Here is a 19730-nt window from a genome sequence, read left to right as displayed (position 1 = left end):
CAGCTCCTTCCCTGCTCCTGGGAGATTGAGCAGCTCCTTCTTTGCTGCCTTTCTGCCCTGGAACACAGAGCAGCTCCTTCCTTGCTACTGGGACATGGAACAGCTCCTTTTCTGCCCCTGGAACATGGAACACCTCCTTCCCTGCTCCTGGAACACAGAGCAGCTCCTTCCCTGCAGCCTCCCTGCCCCTGGAACATGGAGCAGCTCCTTCCCTAACACTGGGACAGGAGGCAGCTCCTTTTCTGTCCCTTGGAGATGGAGCAGCTCCTTCCCTGCCCTTGGGACACAGAGAAGCTCCTTCCCTGCTCCTGAGAGATGGAGCAGCTCCTTCCCTGCTATTGGGAGATGGAGCAGCTCCTTCTTTGCTGCCCTCCTGCCCCTGGACACTGAGCAGTTCCTTCCCTGCCCCTGGAGGATGGAGCAGCTCCTTCCCTCCTTCTCTGCAGCCTCTCTCCCCCTGGAGCACAGAGCAGCTCCTTCCCTGCTGCCCTTCTGCCCCTGGAACATGGAGCAGCTCCTTCTCTGCCCCTGGGACACAGAGCAGCTCCTTCCCTGCAGCCTCCCTGCCCCTGGAACATGGAGCAGCTCCTTCCCTAACACTGGGACAGGAGGCAGCTCCTTTTCTGTCCCTTGGAGATGGAGCAGCTCCTTCTCTGCCCCTGGGACACAGAGCAGCTCCTTCCCTGCAGCCTCTCTGGCCCTGGCACATGAAGCAGCTCCTTCCCTTCTTCCCTGCTGCCCTCTTCCCCCTGGGACATGGAGCAGCTCCTTCCCTGCTCCTTGGAGATGGAGCAGCTCCTTCCCTGCCCCTGGGACACAGAGCAGCTCCTTCCCTGCCCCTGGGACACAGAGCAGCTCCTTCCCTGCTGCTCTGCCAGGCCCATCAGCTCCAGGGTTCTTTCCTGGCTGTGCAGGCTGGGATCTGTTCCAGTGGGATGCCCAACTCCCGAGGCTTTGCCTTCCCTGCAGAGGGAAGGGTGGGGATGGCTCCATGATTTCAGGGAGTGCTCCCAGCACATCCTCAGACCCTTTTTCCTGTGTGCACAGCGTCTCCATGGGGTTTGAGGCCCCTTTTTCTTCTTCCACAACATTTTCATGGCGTTTGCAGCTCCTTTCTTGTGTACAGAGTGTCTCCATGGGGTTTGAGGCCCCTTTTTCTTCTTCCACACCATTTTCATGGCGTTTGCAGCTCCTTTCCATGCTGCCTTGGCATCTCCATGGGCTTTGGAGCCCCTTTTCCTATTGCCATGGTATTAAAGCATGGAAACACATATTCTTTAATATAAATTAATATTAAATCTCATCCATTCCCACCCCTACCATGGCAGGGGCACACCTTCCACTATCCCAGGTTGCTCCAAGCTCCATCCAGCCTGGCCTTGGGCACTTCCATGGATCTAAGGACAGCCACAGCTGCTCTGCTCACCCTCCCAGGGATGATTTCTTTGATTTTCTGGGATTATCAGGACAGGAGCAGGCTGTGACAAGCCCTCGGTGTGTCCTGCAGGTGACGCTGCCCTGGTGGCCCATGTCCCCGGAGGATGAGCAAGCCCCCGGAGCTGCAGCACGACCTGGAACGAAGCCTCCCTGCCATCGCCTCCATCAGCTCCTCCCTCTCGCAGAGCCAGGGGTTTTCCCCTTATTTCCTCTCCCCGGAGAAGAGAAAAGCCATCTCGGATGTGAGGAGAACCTTCTGCCTCTTCGTCACCTTCGACCTGCTCTTCATCTCCCTGCTGTGGATCATCGAGCTCAATGTGAGTCGGAGGAAGCAAAGCCGGGAATCTTTGCCCTTTTTAAACTCGGTTCCCTGCCTTAATTGCTCTGTTCCAGCACTCCTGGGACAGATTTTTGTTTGCTGTTCCCAGCGCTGGCCAAGGAGCCGCTGTTCTTTAATATCAACTAAAGTCCAGCTCGTTTCCTGCCCCGGGGCTGCCCAGGGTTGTTAACACCTCCCTTTGTTGGGCTGTAACAGGATCCAGGGCCTCTGGAATCACCAAATTCCCCTCCTGCTCCCCTGGGTTCGCTGCTGCAGTGTTGTCAGAGCATCAGAGGAGCAGGGGAGGATCCTCCAGGGGCTTTGATCCCAAAATTCTGCTGCTAATCTCAGCTTTGGGAAGCTGGAGGTGCTGCTCCACCTCCCAAGGGACTGTTGAGGGGGCTGTGAGTGGTTTGTTTCTCTCCAGAGCAGCTCACAAGCTGCTGTGTTTGCTCTGTGTTGCAATAACAGGGCAAATCCAGTTTATTTACCTCAGTCCTACCAAGTCCAAATCCCTCCCTGGGCTATATTTTGTTTTGATTTCTCCCTGAACCGGCCCTGGCTGGTTTCAGGTACTCCATGTCCTCCCCTGGAACACCCAGAGCAGAGATGAACAGATAGAAAGAACCCCCTGAGCTCTAGGGCTGCATTTTATCAGCACTGCATCCTGCTGCTGCTCCCTCCGCAGCTCTTATCTCTCTGCCCTCCTTATCTCTGGCTGTCTGCACTTAACACACTGCCCGGACCCTGCTCAGAGCCCCCCCTGCTCCCCACTCCTTTTAGGAAAAACCATTTCCCAGCCAGCATTCCAGCCGTGCCGATGGTGTCCTGCCCGCCCCCTTTGGACCCCAGCCCCCTGCCCTTGTCCCAGTGCTGTCCCTCTCAGGGCAGCTGCTGCAGTTCCAGATTGCAGCCCCCAGGAGATAATCCTGGCTCGGTCCCCAGGGTGATGCTGAGCGTGGGTGCTGCAGGTAGCCATTAATGAGTGACTAAGTGCTGATATTTGGGCCCCTGAGCTGAAGTGCTGCATATTTAAATCCATTAGAGCAGCTGATTTGCCTGGTTATGAAGAGCAACGGTTTGATATCATGACTAATGCCCTTTTTTTTTTTTTTTCTTTTTTTTTTTTTTTTTTTTTTCCTTTTTATTATATCCTACCGTTTCCTTTCGCTGGGAGATAAGCCCAGCAATTTGCCCCTCGTTAAAAGCAAACTAATTGTGCAGGCTGGGTGCTCTGAGAACCAGGGAGATGCCTCAGGTGCTTCATCTGCCTGTGTTTGAGCTGAAAACACCCCTCAAAGTGTCTCATCCTTCCTGCAGCATCCTGTGGATTCAGGGGCTGGGGATGAGGCTCTTGGTGGTCACTCAGCAAAGCACAGCCCAGCTTCACCCCCCTCTTTTTGCCCCTTTGTTCTATATTTATATTTAGAAATATATTTATAATTTCTATTTTATAATTTCTATTTTCTATTTATATTTATATATTTATGTTATTAGTTATATTTATAGGTGTATATATGATATTTATAGGTATTATATTTATAGATATTATATATTAGATATATATTATATTAGGTATATATTAGGTGTATATATAGGTATATATTAGATATATATTATATATATAGGTTTATATTATATTATATTATATTATATTATATTATATTATATTATATTATATTATATTATATTATATTAATATTTTGCCCCTTTGTTTTATATTTATATATCCCAGACTTGGAGGGATCCCTTCCCCATCCCAATGCTGCCCTTGGAGTGCCAGGTCACCCCTCTGCCAGGGATTGGCACCACCAACTGTTCCTCACAGCCAATCCACCAGAAATAACAGAAACACCCCCAAAAATCATCACCCAAAGCTCTCCCTTCCTCCCTGCAGCATCCCATGGAGCCATAGAAGGGGAAAGGAGGATTTTGGTGGTCACTCAGCCAAAACACTTCCCAAAAATCCTCACCCAAAGCTCTCCCTTCCTCCTTGCAGCATCCCATGGAGCCCCAGAAGGGGAAAGGAGGATTTTGGTGGCCACTCAGCCAAGCTGCCCCAAGTCCTGTGGCCACAGCCCAGCTTTAGGCCCCTCTTTTTGTCCCTTTATTTTATGTTAAACCCCATCCCAGACTGGGAGGGATTCCTTCCCAATCCCAGTGCTGAAGGGATTGGCACCACCAGTTTATTCCTCACAGCTCATCCACCAGAAACACCCCCAGAAATCCTCACCCAAAGCTCTCCCTTCCTCCCTGCAGCATTCCATGGAGCCACAGAGAGGGAAAGAGGATTTTGGTGGTCACTCATTGACCACCAATCTCAATCTTTCCCTTCCTTCCTGCAGCTTCCCATGGAGCCACAGAGAGGGGAAGAGGATTTTGGTGGTCACTCAGCCAAAACACCCCCAAAAATCCTCACCCAAAGCTCTCCCTTCCTCCCTGCAGCATCCCATGGAGCCACACAGGGGGGAAGAGGATTTTGGTGGCCACTCAGCCAAAACACTTCCCAAAAATCCTCACCCAAAGCTCTCCCTTCCTCCCTGCAGCATCCCATGGAGCCCCAGAAAGGGAAAGGAGGATTTTGGTGGCCACTCAGCCAAGCTGGCCCGAGTCTCATGGCCACAGCCCAGCTTCTCCCCCCTGTTTTTACCTCTCTCCCCCTGGGTTTGAAGCCCTGACCCACAGGGATCCTTTCCCAGTGCTGCCCTTGGAGTGCCAGGCCAGCCTGGCTTGCCAAGGACTGGCCCCAGCTCCAGCAGCTGCTGCCTCTGCCAGCTCCCAGCCAGCTGGGCTCCATCCAAGGCCATAGCCTAAAGGTGAAGCATTTGTTCCAGTTACCTGAGCCCTGCACTTCCTCCCAGACAGCCATTCCAGCCTCCCAGGATTTATGGTGGCCACAGGAGCAGGGCTGTCAGACCCTGCATTATCTCAGGATGAGTTTTTTCCACACTCCTGGCAATCCCAGGGTGGTTTTGCCTCTTGCAGCCTGGGCTGTGCATCCTCCTCTCCTCTCTCTTCCCCTTTTCCAGCATGTTTGATCCTGCTGCTTCCTTTCTTCCCTCAGATTTCCTGGAGCACTGCTGTGAGCTGTGGGAAGGCAGCTGGAGGGAGAAGGGACCCCTCAGTGCTTTGCTTTTTAAATTCCCCCAGCTCCTCACAGACCCTGGCAGCCCTCACAGGAAGGTGTTCAGTGTGTTGGTGAAGGTTCCTGAGGAACATTTTTCCTGTGGTTTTCCATTTTTTTTTCTCCCATTCCTCTGGAATCTGGATGAGGTGGGCAGGGACTGGTGGCTCTGGCTGTGCTGAGCCAAGGATTTGGGTGTTGGAAATCCTCACTTAAAGGGGTTTAATGTCCCTCGTGTCCCACCTAAAGGTGTTCAATGTCCCTCCTAAAGGTGTTCAATGTCCCTTCTGTCCCACCTAAAGGTGTTCAATGTCCCTCCTGTCCCACCTAAAGGTGTTCAATGTCCCTCCTGTCCCACCTAAAGGTGTTCAATGTCCCTCCTGTCCCACATAAAGGTGTTTAATGTCCCATCTAAAGGTGTTCAATGTCCCTCCTGCCCCACCTAAAGGTGTTCAGTGTCCCTCCTGTCCCACATAAAGGTGTTTAATGTCCCTCCTGTCCCACCTCAAGGTGTTCAGTGTCCCATCTAAAGGTGTTCAATGTCCCTCCTGCCCCACCTAAAGGTGTTCAATGTCCCTCCTGTCCCACATAAAGGTGTTTAATGTCCCTCCTGTCCCACCTAAAGGTGTTCAATGTCCCTCCTGTCCCACCTAAAGGTGTTCAGTGTCCCTCCTGTCCCACATAAAGGTGTTCAATGTCCCTCCTGTCCCATCTAAAGGTGTTCAATGTCCCTCCTGTCCCATCTAAAGGTGTTCAATGTCCCATCTAAAGGTGTTCAATGTCCCATCTAAAGGTGTTCAATGTCCCTCCTGTCCCACCTAAAGGTGTTCAATGTCCCATCTAAAGGTGTTCAGTGTCCCTCCTGTCCCACTTAAAGGTGTTCAGTGTCCCTCCTGTCCCATCTAAAGGTGTTCAATGTCCCTCCTAAAGGTGTTCAGTGCCCCTCCTGCAACACTTAAAGATGTTTAATGTCTCTCTTGCCCCAACTAAAGGTATTTAATGTCCCCCCTGCCCCACTCATGCTCCTGGGTGTGAATCCCAGGGTTCAATCGAGGCAGGAAATGTGCCATGGGATCCTCCCTGGTGCTGTGCTGCCAGAGGAGCCCACCCTGGGCCTGTGGGACCATTTTTATCCCCTGACCTGGCCATAACCCCGAGCACTGCTCAGCTGCTTCTCCCATCAGTTTCTTATCAGCTTCCTGCTTCCCTGTCTCCCTCAGACCAAGGTGGGCATCAAGGAGAACCTGAAGGATGAAATCATCAACTACCAATTCAAGACTTCATTCTTTGATATCTTTGTGAGTATCTCAGCCTCCTGCAGAGCTCAGTGGGGCCGGGAGGCTCTGGGCTGTCCCCTTGCCCACCTCGGTGAGTGGTGCAGCTTTGACCCAGAGGTTGGCACCTGTCCCTGTGTCCCTGCCCTGCCAGCAGCTGGCAGAGGGCCAGGGGCAGTGCTGACTGGTGTTGCTGGGTGTTTTGTTGCTGCAGCTCTTGGCTCTGTTTCGGTTTCTGGTGCTGCTCCTGGGCTACGCCGTGCTGCGCCTGCGCCACTGGTGGGTCATCGCGGTAAGGAGCCAGCCCAGCCTCTCCTCTGGGGGTTTCTCCCTCCCCTCCTTGGCTTCTCAGGCATCTGAGCTCTGTCCACTTTCATTTTCAGGTCACCACACTGGTGTCCAGTGCCTTCCTGATTGTCAAGGTCATCCTCTCCGAGGTTGGTTTCCCTGAAAGTCACTTTGTGATTTCTCAGTGATGTTTTATTCTCTGTTTGGGTCATTCCCCGGGGTTTTCTGTTCTTTTCACACAGCTTCTGACCAAAGGGGCCTTTGGGTATTTACTTCCCATTGTCTCATTTGTCATTGCTTGGCTGGAGACCTGGTTCCTGGATTTTAAAGTCCTAACTCAGGAAGCAGAAGAGGAACGATGTGAGTATTTTTGCTCCTCTCTGGTAAGAGTTGGACAAATTCAACCAGGCCTGTTCTGGCAGCACCTTGATCTGACATTTCTGGGAAAGGCTGGCTGGGATGAGAAGTGCCTGACTCAGATCTGTTATGGTCAACAAGTCCCTTCAGGGGTAGAAAATACCAGATTATAAAAAGCATCTTTTAATTGAGGGGAGAAAAATGTGCCAGATTTCCCAATGGCTGAATCCTGCAGCCAGACGTGCTGGAGAAAAAGTGTTTGGAAACAGGGAGGCAAATGCCAGGCAGAGTGTTGGACTCCCTGTCCCTGGTATCTGTGTTTGGATCTGGCTGGAGCCCTTTCCAGAGGGGCTGCTGGAGTCCCAGACACATTCTGTGGCACGGGGTGAATGATGGGGTGTGAAATTCTGTGGTCTCTGAGGTCACACCGAGCAGAGATTGGGGCTGACCTCATGCTTCACACATCACCCTGTGGCTTCCAGCGTCCTTCTAGGGAGCTTTGTCCCTCTCCCAGGAGTCACTGGCTGGGAAGTGACACCAAACTTGAGAGGGACAACATTTGTCAGGCTGGGCTCAATCAGAAGTGCTCTGACTGGAAAGCACCAGAGGATGTTTGGGTCTTGCAAGGAGGCTTTAAATTGAAAAATGATCAAGTGTTTAATGCCTCTATTGGATTAGGCTCAGGTTCCAAATTGCTTCCAGGGGAAGCTCTTATTTAATTAGATGCTTAATCGCCTTTGGATTATTTGACAGGCAGAAGAGCCCATTGATCTCCGGGGCAGATAAAACATCTCAGACAAAAGCTGAGGCAACAGGAGCTGAGGCTGGCTGCTGTCAGTGGCAAAAGACATGGGAAAAAACAAGAGGGTGTTTTGGCAGGGCTGGGGTCCCACAGCCTGCCAGGTGTTCAATCCTTGTGCTCCCATCCCCAGGGTTCCTGGCAGCCCAGGCTGCAGCCTCGAGGCCTCTGCTGTACCCCAGAGCCCTCTCCGAGGGACAGTTCTACTCCCCACCCGAGTCCTTTGCAGGTAAGGTCACCTGTGCCATCACCTCACTCCCCAAGCTCATCCCACCATGGAATTCCTCACCTCCATCATCTCTGTCCAGAGCTCTGCCTCGTTACCCCAACCTTGGCAGAGCCTGACACTGAAAAACAGGATCCCCTCTCCTCTCTGTGCCTGCCCCTGGGCACGGGTGGCACTGCCACGCTCTCCACGTGGCACCTTCTTATTGGTGCTGCCCTCATCCCTGCCAGCCTGGGGAGCTGGAGCTTTGTGTGGGCTTGGATTAAATGCTCTGAGCTGTGTGCTTGGAAATGCTGCCCTGGGGTGGGGATCAGGGCTGGTGGCACTGGAGAGCTCCTGGCGTGGCAGGGGGACATCTCAGTGGGATTGTCCTGCTGTGCCTGACACCTGGGATGAGCTCAGCCCTCTGGAATGGTTGTCCCAGTGTAGCTGATACCCAGGATGAGCCCAGTTCTCTGGAATAGTTGTCCCAGTGTAGCTGACCCCTGGGATGAGCTCAGCCTTCTGGAACACTTTTCCTGGTGTAAATGACACCCAGGATGAGCTCAGCCCTCTGGAACATTTTTATTTTTCCCGGTGTAGCTGACAGCCAGGATGAGCCCAGCTCTCCAGAGCAGTTGTCCCAGTGTAGCTGACACCTGGGGTGAGCTCAGCCCTCTGGAATACTTGTTTTGGTGTAGCTGACACCCAGGACAAGCTCAGCTCTCTGGAACACTTTTCCCAGTGTAGCTGACACCCAGGATGAGCCCAGTTCTCTGGAATAGATGTCCCAGTGTAGCTGACACAGGGATGAGCTCAGCCCTCTAGAATAGTTGTCCTGACATCCAGGACAAGCTCAGCTCTCTAAAACCAGTGTAGCTGACACTTGGGATGAGCCCAGCTCTCTGGAACACTTTTCCTGGTGTAGCTGACACTTGGGATGAGCCCAGCTCTCTGGAACACTTTTCCTGGTGTAGCTGACACTTGGCATGAGCCCAGCTCTCTGGAACACTTTTCCTGGTGTTGCTGACACTTGGGATGAGCCCAGCTCTCTGGAACACTTTTCCTGGTGTAGCTGACACTTGGGATGAGCCCAGCTCTCTGGAACACTTGTCCCAGTGTAGCTGACACCCAGGATGAGCTCAGCCCTCTGGAACACTTTTCCTGGTGTAGCTGACACTTGGGATGAGCCCAGCTCTCTGGAACACTTTTCCTGGTGTAGCTGACACTTGGGATGAGCCCAGCTCTCTGGAACACTTTTCCTGGTGTAGCTGACACTTGGGATGAGCCCAGCCCCCTGGAACACTTTTCCTGGTGTAGCTGACACCCAGGATGAGCTCAGCCCTCTGGAGCAGTTGTCCCAGTGTAGGTGACACCCAGGATGAGCCCAGCCCTCTGCAGAGCCAAGCAGGGAGACAGGGAGTCATCCTCACTGAGAGCCCTTCCTGCTGGATGAGGGATCACCAAAAGGGAGGGAGGTGGTACCTGTGGGGTGTTCATTAACTCTGAGTTAATTGGTGCTTCCCCTTAGGTTCAGACAACGAGTCTGATGAGGAAGGTGTGGGGAGGAAGGCCTTGACAACTCAGGTAAACAGGGCCTGGCCCTGCCCTCAGCTCCAGCTGATCTGGGGCTCCCCAGTCAGGCTTTGCTGCTCCCCCATTCAAACCCTTCAGCTCTGGGGACTCTGCCTGAGCCCTCTCTGTGCCACCACCCAGGAGGGGTCATCTGAGCCCCCCAGCTTTATCCCCCTTCTCCAGGGCTGTGTGTTCTCCCTGCAGCATCCCACAGGGATCTGTTCTGTCTGTCCCTTCCCCTTCTCCCTCCCTCCCTTATCCTTTGGTCACATTCTGGGATGGGCATCACCTCACCTGTCCCCTTGGCTTGAGGTCTTGCCCCAAAACCTGGCTGGGCACAGGTTTTGTGCCCTTTTCCAAGAGATCCTGCTCCTGTTGTGGCTCTCCAGGAAGGAAGCTGCACATCCCAGAGCCCTTTTCCTGCTGGAAACCTTCCTGTAAGGCAGGAGCCATCGGGAGCAGCTGGTGTGTGGATCCCAGCCAGGGCGGGGAGCGTGACTTGGAGCTCCAAAATGAGGCCTCTGTGACCCAAATTAAGAGATTTCTGATCCCCTTTCCCTCTGCCAGCCCTGGGAGAGGGGGAGCAGCCTCACACACACACACTCCTCAAGCTTCCTGCACGCCCAGCTAATGAAATCTAAAGGTAAAATCCTCTTTTTTTCCTCAGGAAAAGGAATATGTCCGACAAGGCAAAGAGGCCATGGAGGTTGTGGACCAAATCCTCGCTCAGGAGGAGAACTGGAAGTTTGAGAAAAACAATGCAAGTGTGGTTTTTTTTTTCCTCCCCAGCTGGCAGAGGGCATGGATGGCTTAGCAAAAACCAGGACAAACGAGGCTTTGGAAACCTCCTTGTGCCATGAAAAATTAACAAGCGTTACAATTACCTGATTGAATTAGGAATCTATTCCAGTTCAGTTAAATGTAAAATCCCCCTCTTATTTAATTAGACCTTTAATTGCCTTGCAGTTTGACTGGAGAGGGCCTTTCCCTCCTCCCTCTGTCCAGAGGGTGGGCAGGGGTGGCCAGGTCACCTTTGGGATGCACAGCAGGGGAATGTTGGTCCTACAGCTCAAATCCTGCCCTTGTTCCATGACCAGGTGCCTTTGAGCCTGTTGGGGCCCCAAACTGGAATCTTTTGAGCCTGCTGGGGGCCCAAACTGGAGATTTGACCCATGTGGGGCACTCCAAAGCCACTGGTGTCCCCCCTTCCCCTCACCTGGAACCTGCAGTGTAAATTTGGGATGTGGCTTTGCCTACTCCAGACTTTTCTGGGGTGCACAGAGCTCTTTTTTCTCCCTGAAGAGTGAAAGAAAGAGGAAGGGTTTGACCCCCAAACCCAACCTTGTTTCACAAGGTTCAGAGACAACTGGGGGGGTGTGAATCCTGCAAACTGCTGTCTCATCTGGTGTTTCAAATTCCCCTGTCAAGTGATCCTTTGTCTGATGCCAAACTAGCTGGGCAGATTGTTTTCTTTTACCAAAGGGGGATGGATTTAAATAGACTAATCAGAGTTTAACACAGGGCTAACGATGAAAGGTTTTCATCTGCCCAGCCCCTCCAGGGAGGCTCCTCTCAGCCATAGGTAACACCAGCAGCTCTGGCAGCAAAACCCCTTTTGCACCCCAGTGCTGCTACAAAGAGAATGTGACCTTGACGTGGGGTTTGCAGCCTGGCACGGGGTGGATTCTTTTTCTGTCTCATCCCTGCTGCCTCTCTGGATATTGTTTTGTTGATGGAAATTTAGGCACGGCCAAGTGAAATGTGCCCGGGGCGGTTTCTGTGCTGAGGTCGCTGCTTGGTGTGGGGAGCAGGGGGTGACAGGAGCCTCAAACTTCACCCTAAATAGAAACAATCCCTTTTTACTGGTAAAAACACAACTTTCTCATCTCTTGCACAGGACTTTGGTGATGTTGTTTACACTTTTGAAATCCCTTTCCACGGCAAGACCTTTATTTTAAAGGTAAGAACATCCTCGGGCCCATTCCTTGCTCTCTTTGGCACGGGGGAAGAGGCACAGCTCAGCTTTCAGCACAGCTCAGGCTGCAGAACACGCTCCCTGTGCTTGAGACAGATGAACAGCACTAGGGAATCTCTCCAGGAAAACCCCTTGGCCAGCAGACAAACTCCCCAGTAAATATCCAAGTCCCCAGACTGCACTGGTAGAATCAGGAGCAGGTGACTGCAAGAGTCGCTTCCAACCTCAGCATCTCGGACTAATCTGACCAAGGAAGCTAATTGGAACTAATTGCCAGCAAGGCCAAGGCTGAGTGTGCCTCTGCTGCTGCCTGGCACTGGGCAGAGCAGCTCAGAAGTGCCTTGCTCTGTGCCCTCTCCCAGGCTGGAGTGCCTTGGCTGGGAACCACGTTTTAATGAAGCCTCGGTGCTGCCGTGGCTTTTCTTTGTTCCAGTGCATATGTTGCCTCGCTGGCAGGAGCTGCCAGTGGAGCAGCTCTGTGCTCACCAGCAAAAGCTGGATGGTCCCACTTTGCTGCATGAACTGTTTGCCTCTGAAGATCCCCTGCTCCCGTGAGGATTGGGGGGGAATGGAATGGATGCTGTGCATGCTGGAGCTTGGAATGGCTTGGGGGAAAAAAAAAAAACAAAACAGTCAAAAATGGAACTTCTTGAAGCAATGGTGCATGGGGAGCTGCTGAGGGTGGGAGAGGGGCAGACAGACAGGCAGAGCTCAGTGGCTCCCAAATCCTGAGGTCTGTGTGTCCTCTCTGACCTCACGTGTGCTCCACTGGCAGCACTGGGACAGAGAGGTGACAGCCATGGCTTTGCATGCAGGGGAGCCAGGCTGGCTTCACCCCTCCCCTCACCTGTATTCCCACTTGTCCTTTGTGTTTTACCCTGTTTTCCTTAAAATTAACCCCCCCCAAGGGGAGCAGAGGGGCTGACTGACTGCTCTGGCTGTGTCCTCAGGCTTTCCTGCAGTGCTCCCCTGAAATGGTTTACCAGGAGGTGATTCTGCAGCCCGAGAAGATGATCCTGTGGAACAGAACAGTGGCAGCTTGCCAGGTGAGCGTGCTGGACAAAGATGGCTTAATCACAGGAGCTCCTTGGAGCGTTGAGAGCTGGAGCTTCCCCTTCCAGCACAGGCTGCTGGCAGGGCTGGAGCCGGGCTGGATCCCAGGCACCGAGGCGTTAAATCTGCGCCGCTCATCCGTGCGCTCCAGCCGGCTGCACGCCTGGGCCCGGCCAAGAGCCCGAGAGGTGGGCAGGGACAGGGGCCAGGGCTGAGCCAGACCTGCGGGGGGGGGGTCTGAGCCTTGTGGAAGGAGCTGGAGGTGACACCTGTGCCCCCCAAAAACTCAGGAGATGAACCCGCGCACAAACCACTCATTGCCCTCTGCCCCGAAAGATCGGTGCTTGGAGGCACAATGTGAGCAAATCTCCCTTCTTTTGAGAGAGGTGAGCAGGGACAGGGGCCAGGGCTGAGCCAGACCTGCTGGGGGGATTTTGAGCCTCATGGAGAGGAACCGGAGGTGACACCTGTGCCCCCCAAAAACTCGGGAGATGAACCCGCGCACAAACCGCGCATCGCGCTCCGGCCCAAAAGATTGGTGCTGATTTATGTGAGGGGCTGTGGCCTCTTGGTGTGCAGGCTGGGAGGCACAATGTGAGCAAATCTCCCTTCTTTTGAGAGAGGTGAGCAGGGACGGGGCCAGGGCTGAGCCAGACCTGCTGAGGGGGTCTGAGCCTTGTGGAGCGGAACTCAGGAGATGAACCCACACACACACCGCTCGTCGCCTTCTGCCCCTAAAGATCTGATCCTGGTGCTGATTTATGTGAGGGGCTGTATCCTCTTGGTGTGCAGCCTTGGAGACTCAATCTCAGCAAATCTCCCTTCTTTTGATTTATTTCCCCTGCCCTTCTCCAGATCTTGCAGCGGGTTGAGGACAACACGATCGTCTCGTACGACGTGGCGGCCGGAGCTGCTGGCGGGGTGGTGTCCCCAAGGTCAGTTCATCCCACACTGCCCCTAAACACCCCCAAAACCACGAGGAGACCCCTCTGGGAATGCTCTGAGCTGCTGGGTCACCGTGGTAGGGCTGGTTGGCTGTGCAGGTAACGCTCCCGAGGGTGGACAGCCCCTGAAATTTCCTCCTGGCACGATTCTCCGAGCTCCAAACCTCGCTCAGTCGGGCTCCCAGATATCTTGGCTGTGCCTCCCTGTGTTGACACAGCCCTGCCACAGCCTCTCCCAGCAGTCCAAAGAGAGGGATCTGCGTCCCCCTCCACATCCCTGGTGTGTTTTTAAGGCCTCTCTTTGCTCAGGGATTTCGTGAACGTGCGTCGGATCGAGAGGAGGAGGGACAGGTACGTGTCCTCAGGGATGTCGACCACGCACAGCCTGAAGCCTCCGCTCTCCAAGTATGTCAGGTGAGAGGCAGGTGCTGCTTTTTCAGCTGGGATCACGCATTTCTCCAGAGCTCCAAGCTTCACTGCAAGCCCTGCTGCCTTGCTGGCAGGATTTGCAGGAAGCTGAGCTATTTGTGGAGCTTGAACCTCGCTTCCCTTGTTCGTCTCTCTTTGTTTGAGAAACTCTCTGTGCTGTCAGCGCTGCTGGGGCGTTTCCCAGCTCAGGGGAGTGGAGGTGCTGACCAGTAACAAACTCTATCCCAGTCCCACATCCTGTTTATGTAACAGTTAATTCCCAAACAGGATTTTCTGAGGGGCAGTAAACAGCTGGATGTGGCTCCGAGCCTCTCACATGCCTTTTGCTCCTCGTAAACTGAATTTGAGGCATTGAGGGATGAAAGGAGGATGGAGCAGCTCCCAAAATCTCAGCAGGGCTTTGGCCTCTCCCCCTCCAAAGGGAAAGGCTGGTGATGGATCCCAGCAGGGTCAGGCTCATCAGACAAGGACTCCTTGTTCCTGCCAGGGCCCAGCTGTGCTGCTGCACACTCTGACTTCGGTTTTCTCAATAATCTGGTTAAAGTAATTGACATTTTATCTCAGAGCTGTTGGAGCTGCCTGAGTCTATTTAGGAACTGGGGACTTCAGGGCCTGGAAAAATCCTTTAAGGAAGGCACACAGCAAAAATAGAGTGTTCTGAAGAGGGAAGGGAAATCTGTATTTGGGCTGTGTGTGCACAGCTCCTGTCTCAGAGACAGATCAGATGGTGCTGGGAAGGATCTGGGGGCTGGAGTGACAAGTGCTGAGCCTGTCCTGAGCACACAGAGCTTCTTGGGACCTCTTGTTTGCTCCCAGAGAAAGCTTCCCATGAGGAGCAGCTGGCACAGTGCAGAGGCAGAGCTGCTGCTCCACCAGCAGCCCTGGCACGGGCACTGCCAAGGCACCTGTGGGAAAGCTGCCCTGCCGTGCTGGCTCGTGCACCTGGAGCCAAGGCACACACCTTCCCAGGCTCCCAGCATCTGCTCCTGCCCCTCTGGGCTCTGGGTTTTGCTGCCAGGCTCAGCTCCATGTGGAGCATCCACAGAGAATCCCAGGCAGAATTCCAGCCTGACCCTCTTGGCTTTTCCTGCACAGGGGTGAGAATGGACCTGGAGGATTCATCGTGCTGAAATGTCCCAGCAATGCCAAGGTCTGCACCTTCATCTGGATCCTCAACACAGATCTGAAGGTAAAAGGCAGTTCCTGGGTGAGGCAGCTGAGCCCCATCCCCAGCACAGCCCAAGGCTCTGCTCCAGCATCCCAGCAGCCGCACAAGGGGCCCCTGAAGGGACTCAGGTTTGGCAAGTGAGGGGTTAAACTGCTCCAAAATCCCCCTCCTTTCCCTCAGTGGGAGTTTGGGAAGCTCATCCTTATTTCAGGGGTTTCAGTTCTGAGTGCAGGACTGGGGCAGAGGAATTTTTAATCCTCCTCAGTGACCAAACCCACTTTGAAGCATGGCAAGTTTAATGCTGGGGATGCTCCAGAGGGGCAATTCCCTGCTCCATAACCCCCTGACAGGACCACAACCCCCTGCTCCAGCATCCCAGCAGCCACACAAGTGCCCCCTTAGCAAGCCCTTCCCTCAAGAGACTCAGGTTTGGCAAGTGAGGGGTTAAACTCCTTCAAAATCCCCCTCCTTTCCCTCAGTGGGAAGAGTTTGGGAAGCTCTTCCTTATTTCAGGTCTCACTTTGGGGTTTCACCTTTGAGTGCAGCACTGGGTGAGAAGAGTTTTTAATCCTCTTTAGTGACCAAATCCACTTTGAGTCAACTTTTGTGCCGGGGGGGGGGGGGGGGGGCAATTCCCTGCTCCAGAACCCCCTGGCACGACCACAACCCCCCAAAATCCTCCTTCACCGTGGGGAAAACGAGCTGCCCCAGCTCCGGAGCTATTTGTGGAGCTGCCTGTCCTTGCCGGTGTCACGGAGGGACCGGGACGGGGCGGGAACGGGAGCTGAGCTGGCCCCGTTCCTTCCTCCACCGAAGGTTGGCGTGGTAACAGCGCTGCCGCAGCAGCACAAAGGCTCCATTCATCCATCCATCCATCCATCCATCCATCCATCCATCCATCCATCCATCCATCCCTCGGCTGTGCTGCAGCGCTGCTGCCCCCTCCTCTCCCCTCCCCTCCCCTCCCACGGCCCCTTCCCCTCCCCCTGAGCGCAGCCAAACGCTTCGGGAAAAGGTTTGGGAAGCTCCAAGAGCAGATCGTGCCCACCCCGTTGTGCCCAGGGGATGTTTTCCTCCCCCCAGGGATGTTTTCCTGCCCTGGATCCGGTGCCCAGCATGGTTTTGGGGCAGGGGGATGGATAACAAACCCCCCCGTGATGGGGCTGGGGAAGAAAAGAGTTTCCTTGTCCTTGTGCTTGTGCCGGCACCGCCTCCGCCGTGGAAGGAATGCCGAGCTATTAATAACCCCCAAGTGCTCCCAGCGCCTTCCCCAGGGGCTCTGCCAGCCCTGCCAGACCCCTCGGCAGCTCCTGGCTCTTCCCTTCGGCCCTGGGCGAGTATTTATAGCCCGTGGTTCATCCCTTCCTGCTCCTCGGGGCAGGGAGCATCCTACACGTGTGTGTTTGTGTGAAATGGACCCTGGAACAGCGGCCTCGCACTTTTCCTGCCCCTGATCCGAGGGAAACCCCCTCTCCAGAGGGAAAACCCCCTCTCCAGAGGGAAACCCCCTCTCCAGAGGGAAAACTCCCCCTCCAGGAAAAGATCTGTGCTGGAGCACCCCAATCCCATGTCCTGTGCCTGCCTGACCCTCGGGATCGTTCTCCACTCATCCCTCCCTGCCCCTGGAGCATTCCCAGCCCTGCCTCAGCTCCCTCCAGAGCCAAGGATTATTATTTTTATTATTTTTTTCGTGGATCTCCCACCTCGGAGCCGAGGCCGAGGCGGAGGGGGGTGAGTCGTGCCGGGCTTTTTTAGAGGAATCCGAGCTCGTTGTTGCAGTTCCTCCCCCGGATGGGATGGGATCGGAGCTGCCCGGGAGCCGCAGCTCCGCCCAGCGGTGCCTCTGCAGCCCTGGGGTGGGACAGGATGGGGTGGGAAGGGGTGGGATGGGGGCAGAGCACAGTCCCAAGCCTCATTTGTGGCTCCTGCATCCCTGGAATGGGATGGGATGGGATGGGGTGGGATGGGGTGGGAAGGGATAGGGGCAGCCCCAACCCTCATTCATGGCTCCTGCATCCCTGGATCCTTCTGGAGTGGGACAAAATGGGGTGGGAAGTGATGGGATGGGGGCAGAGCCCAATCTCAACCTTCATTCATGGCTCCTGGATCTCTCTGGGGTGGGACAGGATGGGGTGGGAAGGGATAGGGGCAGCCCCAACCCTCATTTGGGGCTTCTGCAGCCGTAGATTCTTCTGGAATGGGACAAGATGGGGTGAGATGGGGGCAGATCCCAGTCCCAGCCTTCATTCGTGGCTCCTGCATCCCTGGGATGGGATGGGATGGGAAGGGATAGGGGCAGCCCCTACCCTCATTCATGGCTCCTGCATCCCTGGATCCTTCTGGAGTGGGACAAAATGGGGTGGGAAGTGATGGGATGGGGGCAGAGCCCAATCCCAACCTTCATTCATGGCTCCTGGATCTCTCTGGGGTGGGACAGAATGGGGTAGGAAGGGATAGGGGCAGCCCCAATCCTCATTTGTGGCTCCTGCATCCCTGGATCCCTCTAGGGTGGGGTGGGATGGGGGCAGATCCCAGTCCCAGCCTTCATTCATGGCTCCTGGATCCCTCTGGGGTGGGATGGGCAGGGTGGGATAGAGGCAGTCCCAACCCTAATTCGTGGCTCCTGCATCCCTGGAATGGGATGGGGTGGGACAGGATGGGATGAGATGGGGGCAGAGCTCAGTCCCAAGCCTCATTTGTGGCTCCTGCATCCCTGGATCCTTCTGAGATGGGACAGGATGGATTGGGAAGGGATGGACTTGGGGAAGAGCCCAATCCCAACCCTAATTCGTGGCTCCTGCATCCCTGGATCCCTCTAGGGTGGGGTGGGATGGGGGCAGATCCCAGTACCAACCTTCATTTGTGGCTCCTGCACCCCTGGATCCTTCTGGGATGGGAAAAGATGGGGTGGGAAGGGATGGGATGGGGTTTAGTGGGGGATAGAACCCAGCCCCAGCCCTCATTCATGGCTCCTGTATCCCTGGATCCCTCTGAGATGGGACAGGATGGATTGGGAAGGGATGGAATTGGGGAAGAGCCCAGTCCCACCCCTCATTCATGGCTCCTGCACCCCTGGATCCCTCTGGGGAGGGGTGGGATGGGGTTTATTCGGGGATAGAGCCCAGTCCTAACCCTCATTCATGGCTCCTGCATCCCTGGATCCCTCTGAGATGGGACAGGATGGATTGGGAAGGGATGGAATTGGGGAAGAGCCAAGTCCCACCCCTCGTTCATGGCTCCTGCATCCCTGGAACAGGATGGGATGATGGCACAGGGGACATCCCTCAGACCAGCCCTCACCTCCTCCCCTGGAGCCCCCCACATCAGGCTGGGTGCAGCCCCCAGCCCAAATCCTGGAACACCCTGGAGCAGGATAGGACCAACCCCCAGCCCTCATCCATGGCTCTGTGTCCCTGCAGCCCCCAAAGGTTGGGATGGGGACAATCCCCAGCTCCAAATGGTCCCTCAGGGCCTCGTGTCCCTGTCCTGTGTCCCCAGGGTCGCCTGCCCAGGTACCTGATCCACCAGAGCCTGGCCGCCACCATGTTCGAGTTCGCCTTCCACCTGCGCCAGCGCGTGGCCGAGCTCTGCTCCAAGGCCTGAGAACCTTCCAGAACCTTCTCTGCTCTCTGGGCCGAGCTCTGCCCACGCCCTGAGGACATTCTGGCCCTCTCTGGCCATGGGGACAGGACCCTGCACCCCCCCAGGCGAGGAGGGGTCCCCCCATACCAGCCAGGGGGGCTCAGCCTCTCCTCCCACCAATGCTCAGGGGGGCTGGACCCGACTGTTCTGTGCCAAATCCCTGCCCTGGGGGCTGGGCAGGGCCCCCCCTCCCCAAAATCAGGTTGGGGGCTCAGCTGGCACCCCCAGATCGCTGTGAGTGGCACCCGCAGGTTGGTGTCACTGAGATCCCCAGATTGGTGTCAGTGGCACCCCCAGCTTGGTGTGACTGGTACCCCCACATTGGTGTCACTGGCACCCCCAGATTGGTGTAACTTGTACCCCCACATTGGTGTCACTGGCACGCCCACATTGGTGTCAGTGGCACCCCCAGATTGGTGTGACTGGTACCCCCAGATCGCTGTCACTGGCACCCCCACATTGGTGTGACTGGTACCCCCACATTAGTGTCAGTGGCACCCCCAGATTGGTGTCACTGGCACTCCCAGATTGGTGTCAGTGGCACCCCCAGATCGCTGTGACTGTCACCCCCACATTGGTGTCAGTGACATCCCCATATTCATGTCAGTGGCACCCCAGTTTGCTGTCCCTGCTCCCCAGTTCCCTGAGGAAGAGGGGACAGAGGAGGTGCCCATGTCCCAGCTGAGCCCTGTGCCAGGCTCAGCGCCTCAAGGCACAATTTGTGACCCCCCCCCCACCCCAGTGACACCCCCAAACCCCCCTTGGCTCTGGCTGAGCCCCCTCCTTCCCTCCTTCCTTCCCTCCTTCCTTCCCAAGCTGCAGCTCCGGGCGGAGCCAGCGCGGGATTTGCCTTAAGCAGAGACTTTGCTCCATTTTGGGGGTGCGGGGGGGGGGGGTTTGGGGGTGGGGGTGCGGGGGCAGCTGCAGCTCCTCCCCTACCTGTGAGCTCCGTGTGAGCTCCGTGTGCTGCTCTAAAAACAGCAGCAGCAGCAGTGTGGGGGCTGTGCTGGGATGGGGGGCACCCACAGCCCCCCCCCCAGGGCTCTCTGCACCCCCCTGGGGGTCTGGGGGGTCCAGACCCTCCCCCCCCCCACCCCCCAAATTTGTGGGGGATGAATTAAAGCCTTGCACTGTTTGCAGG

General features: G+C 55.3%; 1 protein-coding gene across 1 annotated transcript; it reads left to right on the top strand.

The window, feature by feature from the left end:
- The first annotated feature begins 1541 nt into the window (after nucleotides 1-1541).
- STARD3 (StAR related lipid transfer domain containing 3) lies at nucleotides 1542-19491 on the top strand. Its single transcript, XM_058820576.1, has 14 exons — nucleotides 1542-1754; nucleotides 6101-6178; nucleotides 6369-6446; nucleotides 6538-6591; nucleotides 6685-6802; nucleotides 7732-7827; nucleotides 9335-9390; nucleotides 10046-10138; nucleotides 11276-11338; nucleotides 12304-12399; nucleotides 13262-13341; nucleotides 13660-13764; nucleotides 14875-14968; nucleotides 18446-19491. The coding sequence occupies exons 1-14, from the start codon at nucleotides 1542-1544 to the stop codon at nucleotides 18548-18550; spliced, it is 1329 nt and encodes a 442-aa protein (XP_058676559.1). The 3' UTR covers nucleotides 18551-19491.
- Nucleotides 19492-19730: the final 239 nt, after the last annotated feature.

This window comes from Ammospiza caudacuta, chromosome 27 (genome assembly GCF_027887145.1).
Source record: "Ammospiza caudacuta isolate bAmmCau1 chromosome 27, bAmmCau1.pri, whole genome shotgun sequence".
Lineage (NCBI taxonomy): Eukaryota > Metazoa > Chordata > Aves > Passeriformes > Passerellidae > Ammospiza > Ammospiza caudacuta.
Note: the sequence above shows the minus strand (reverse complement) of the source record. Positions and strands in the feature narration are given on the sequence as shown.

Excerpts from the sequence above, each read along its gene's own strand:
- STARD3 (XM_058820576.1), top strand. The coding sequence starts at position 1,542 with ATGAGCAAGCCCCCGGAGCTGCAGCACGACCTGGAACGAAGCCTCCCT. Across the intron at positions 6,179-6,368 it reads CTTCATTCTTTGATATCTTT|CTCTTGGCTCTGTTTCGGTT; the intron begins GTGAGTATCTCA and ends TTGTTGCTGCAG. Across the intron at positions 10,139-11,275 it reads GGAAGTTTGAGAAAAACAAT|GACTTTGGTGATGTTGTTTA; the intron begins GCAAGTGTGGTT and ends TCTCTTGCACAG.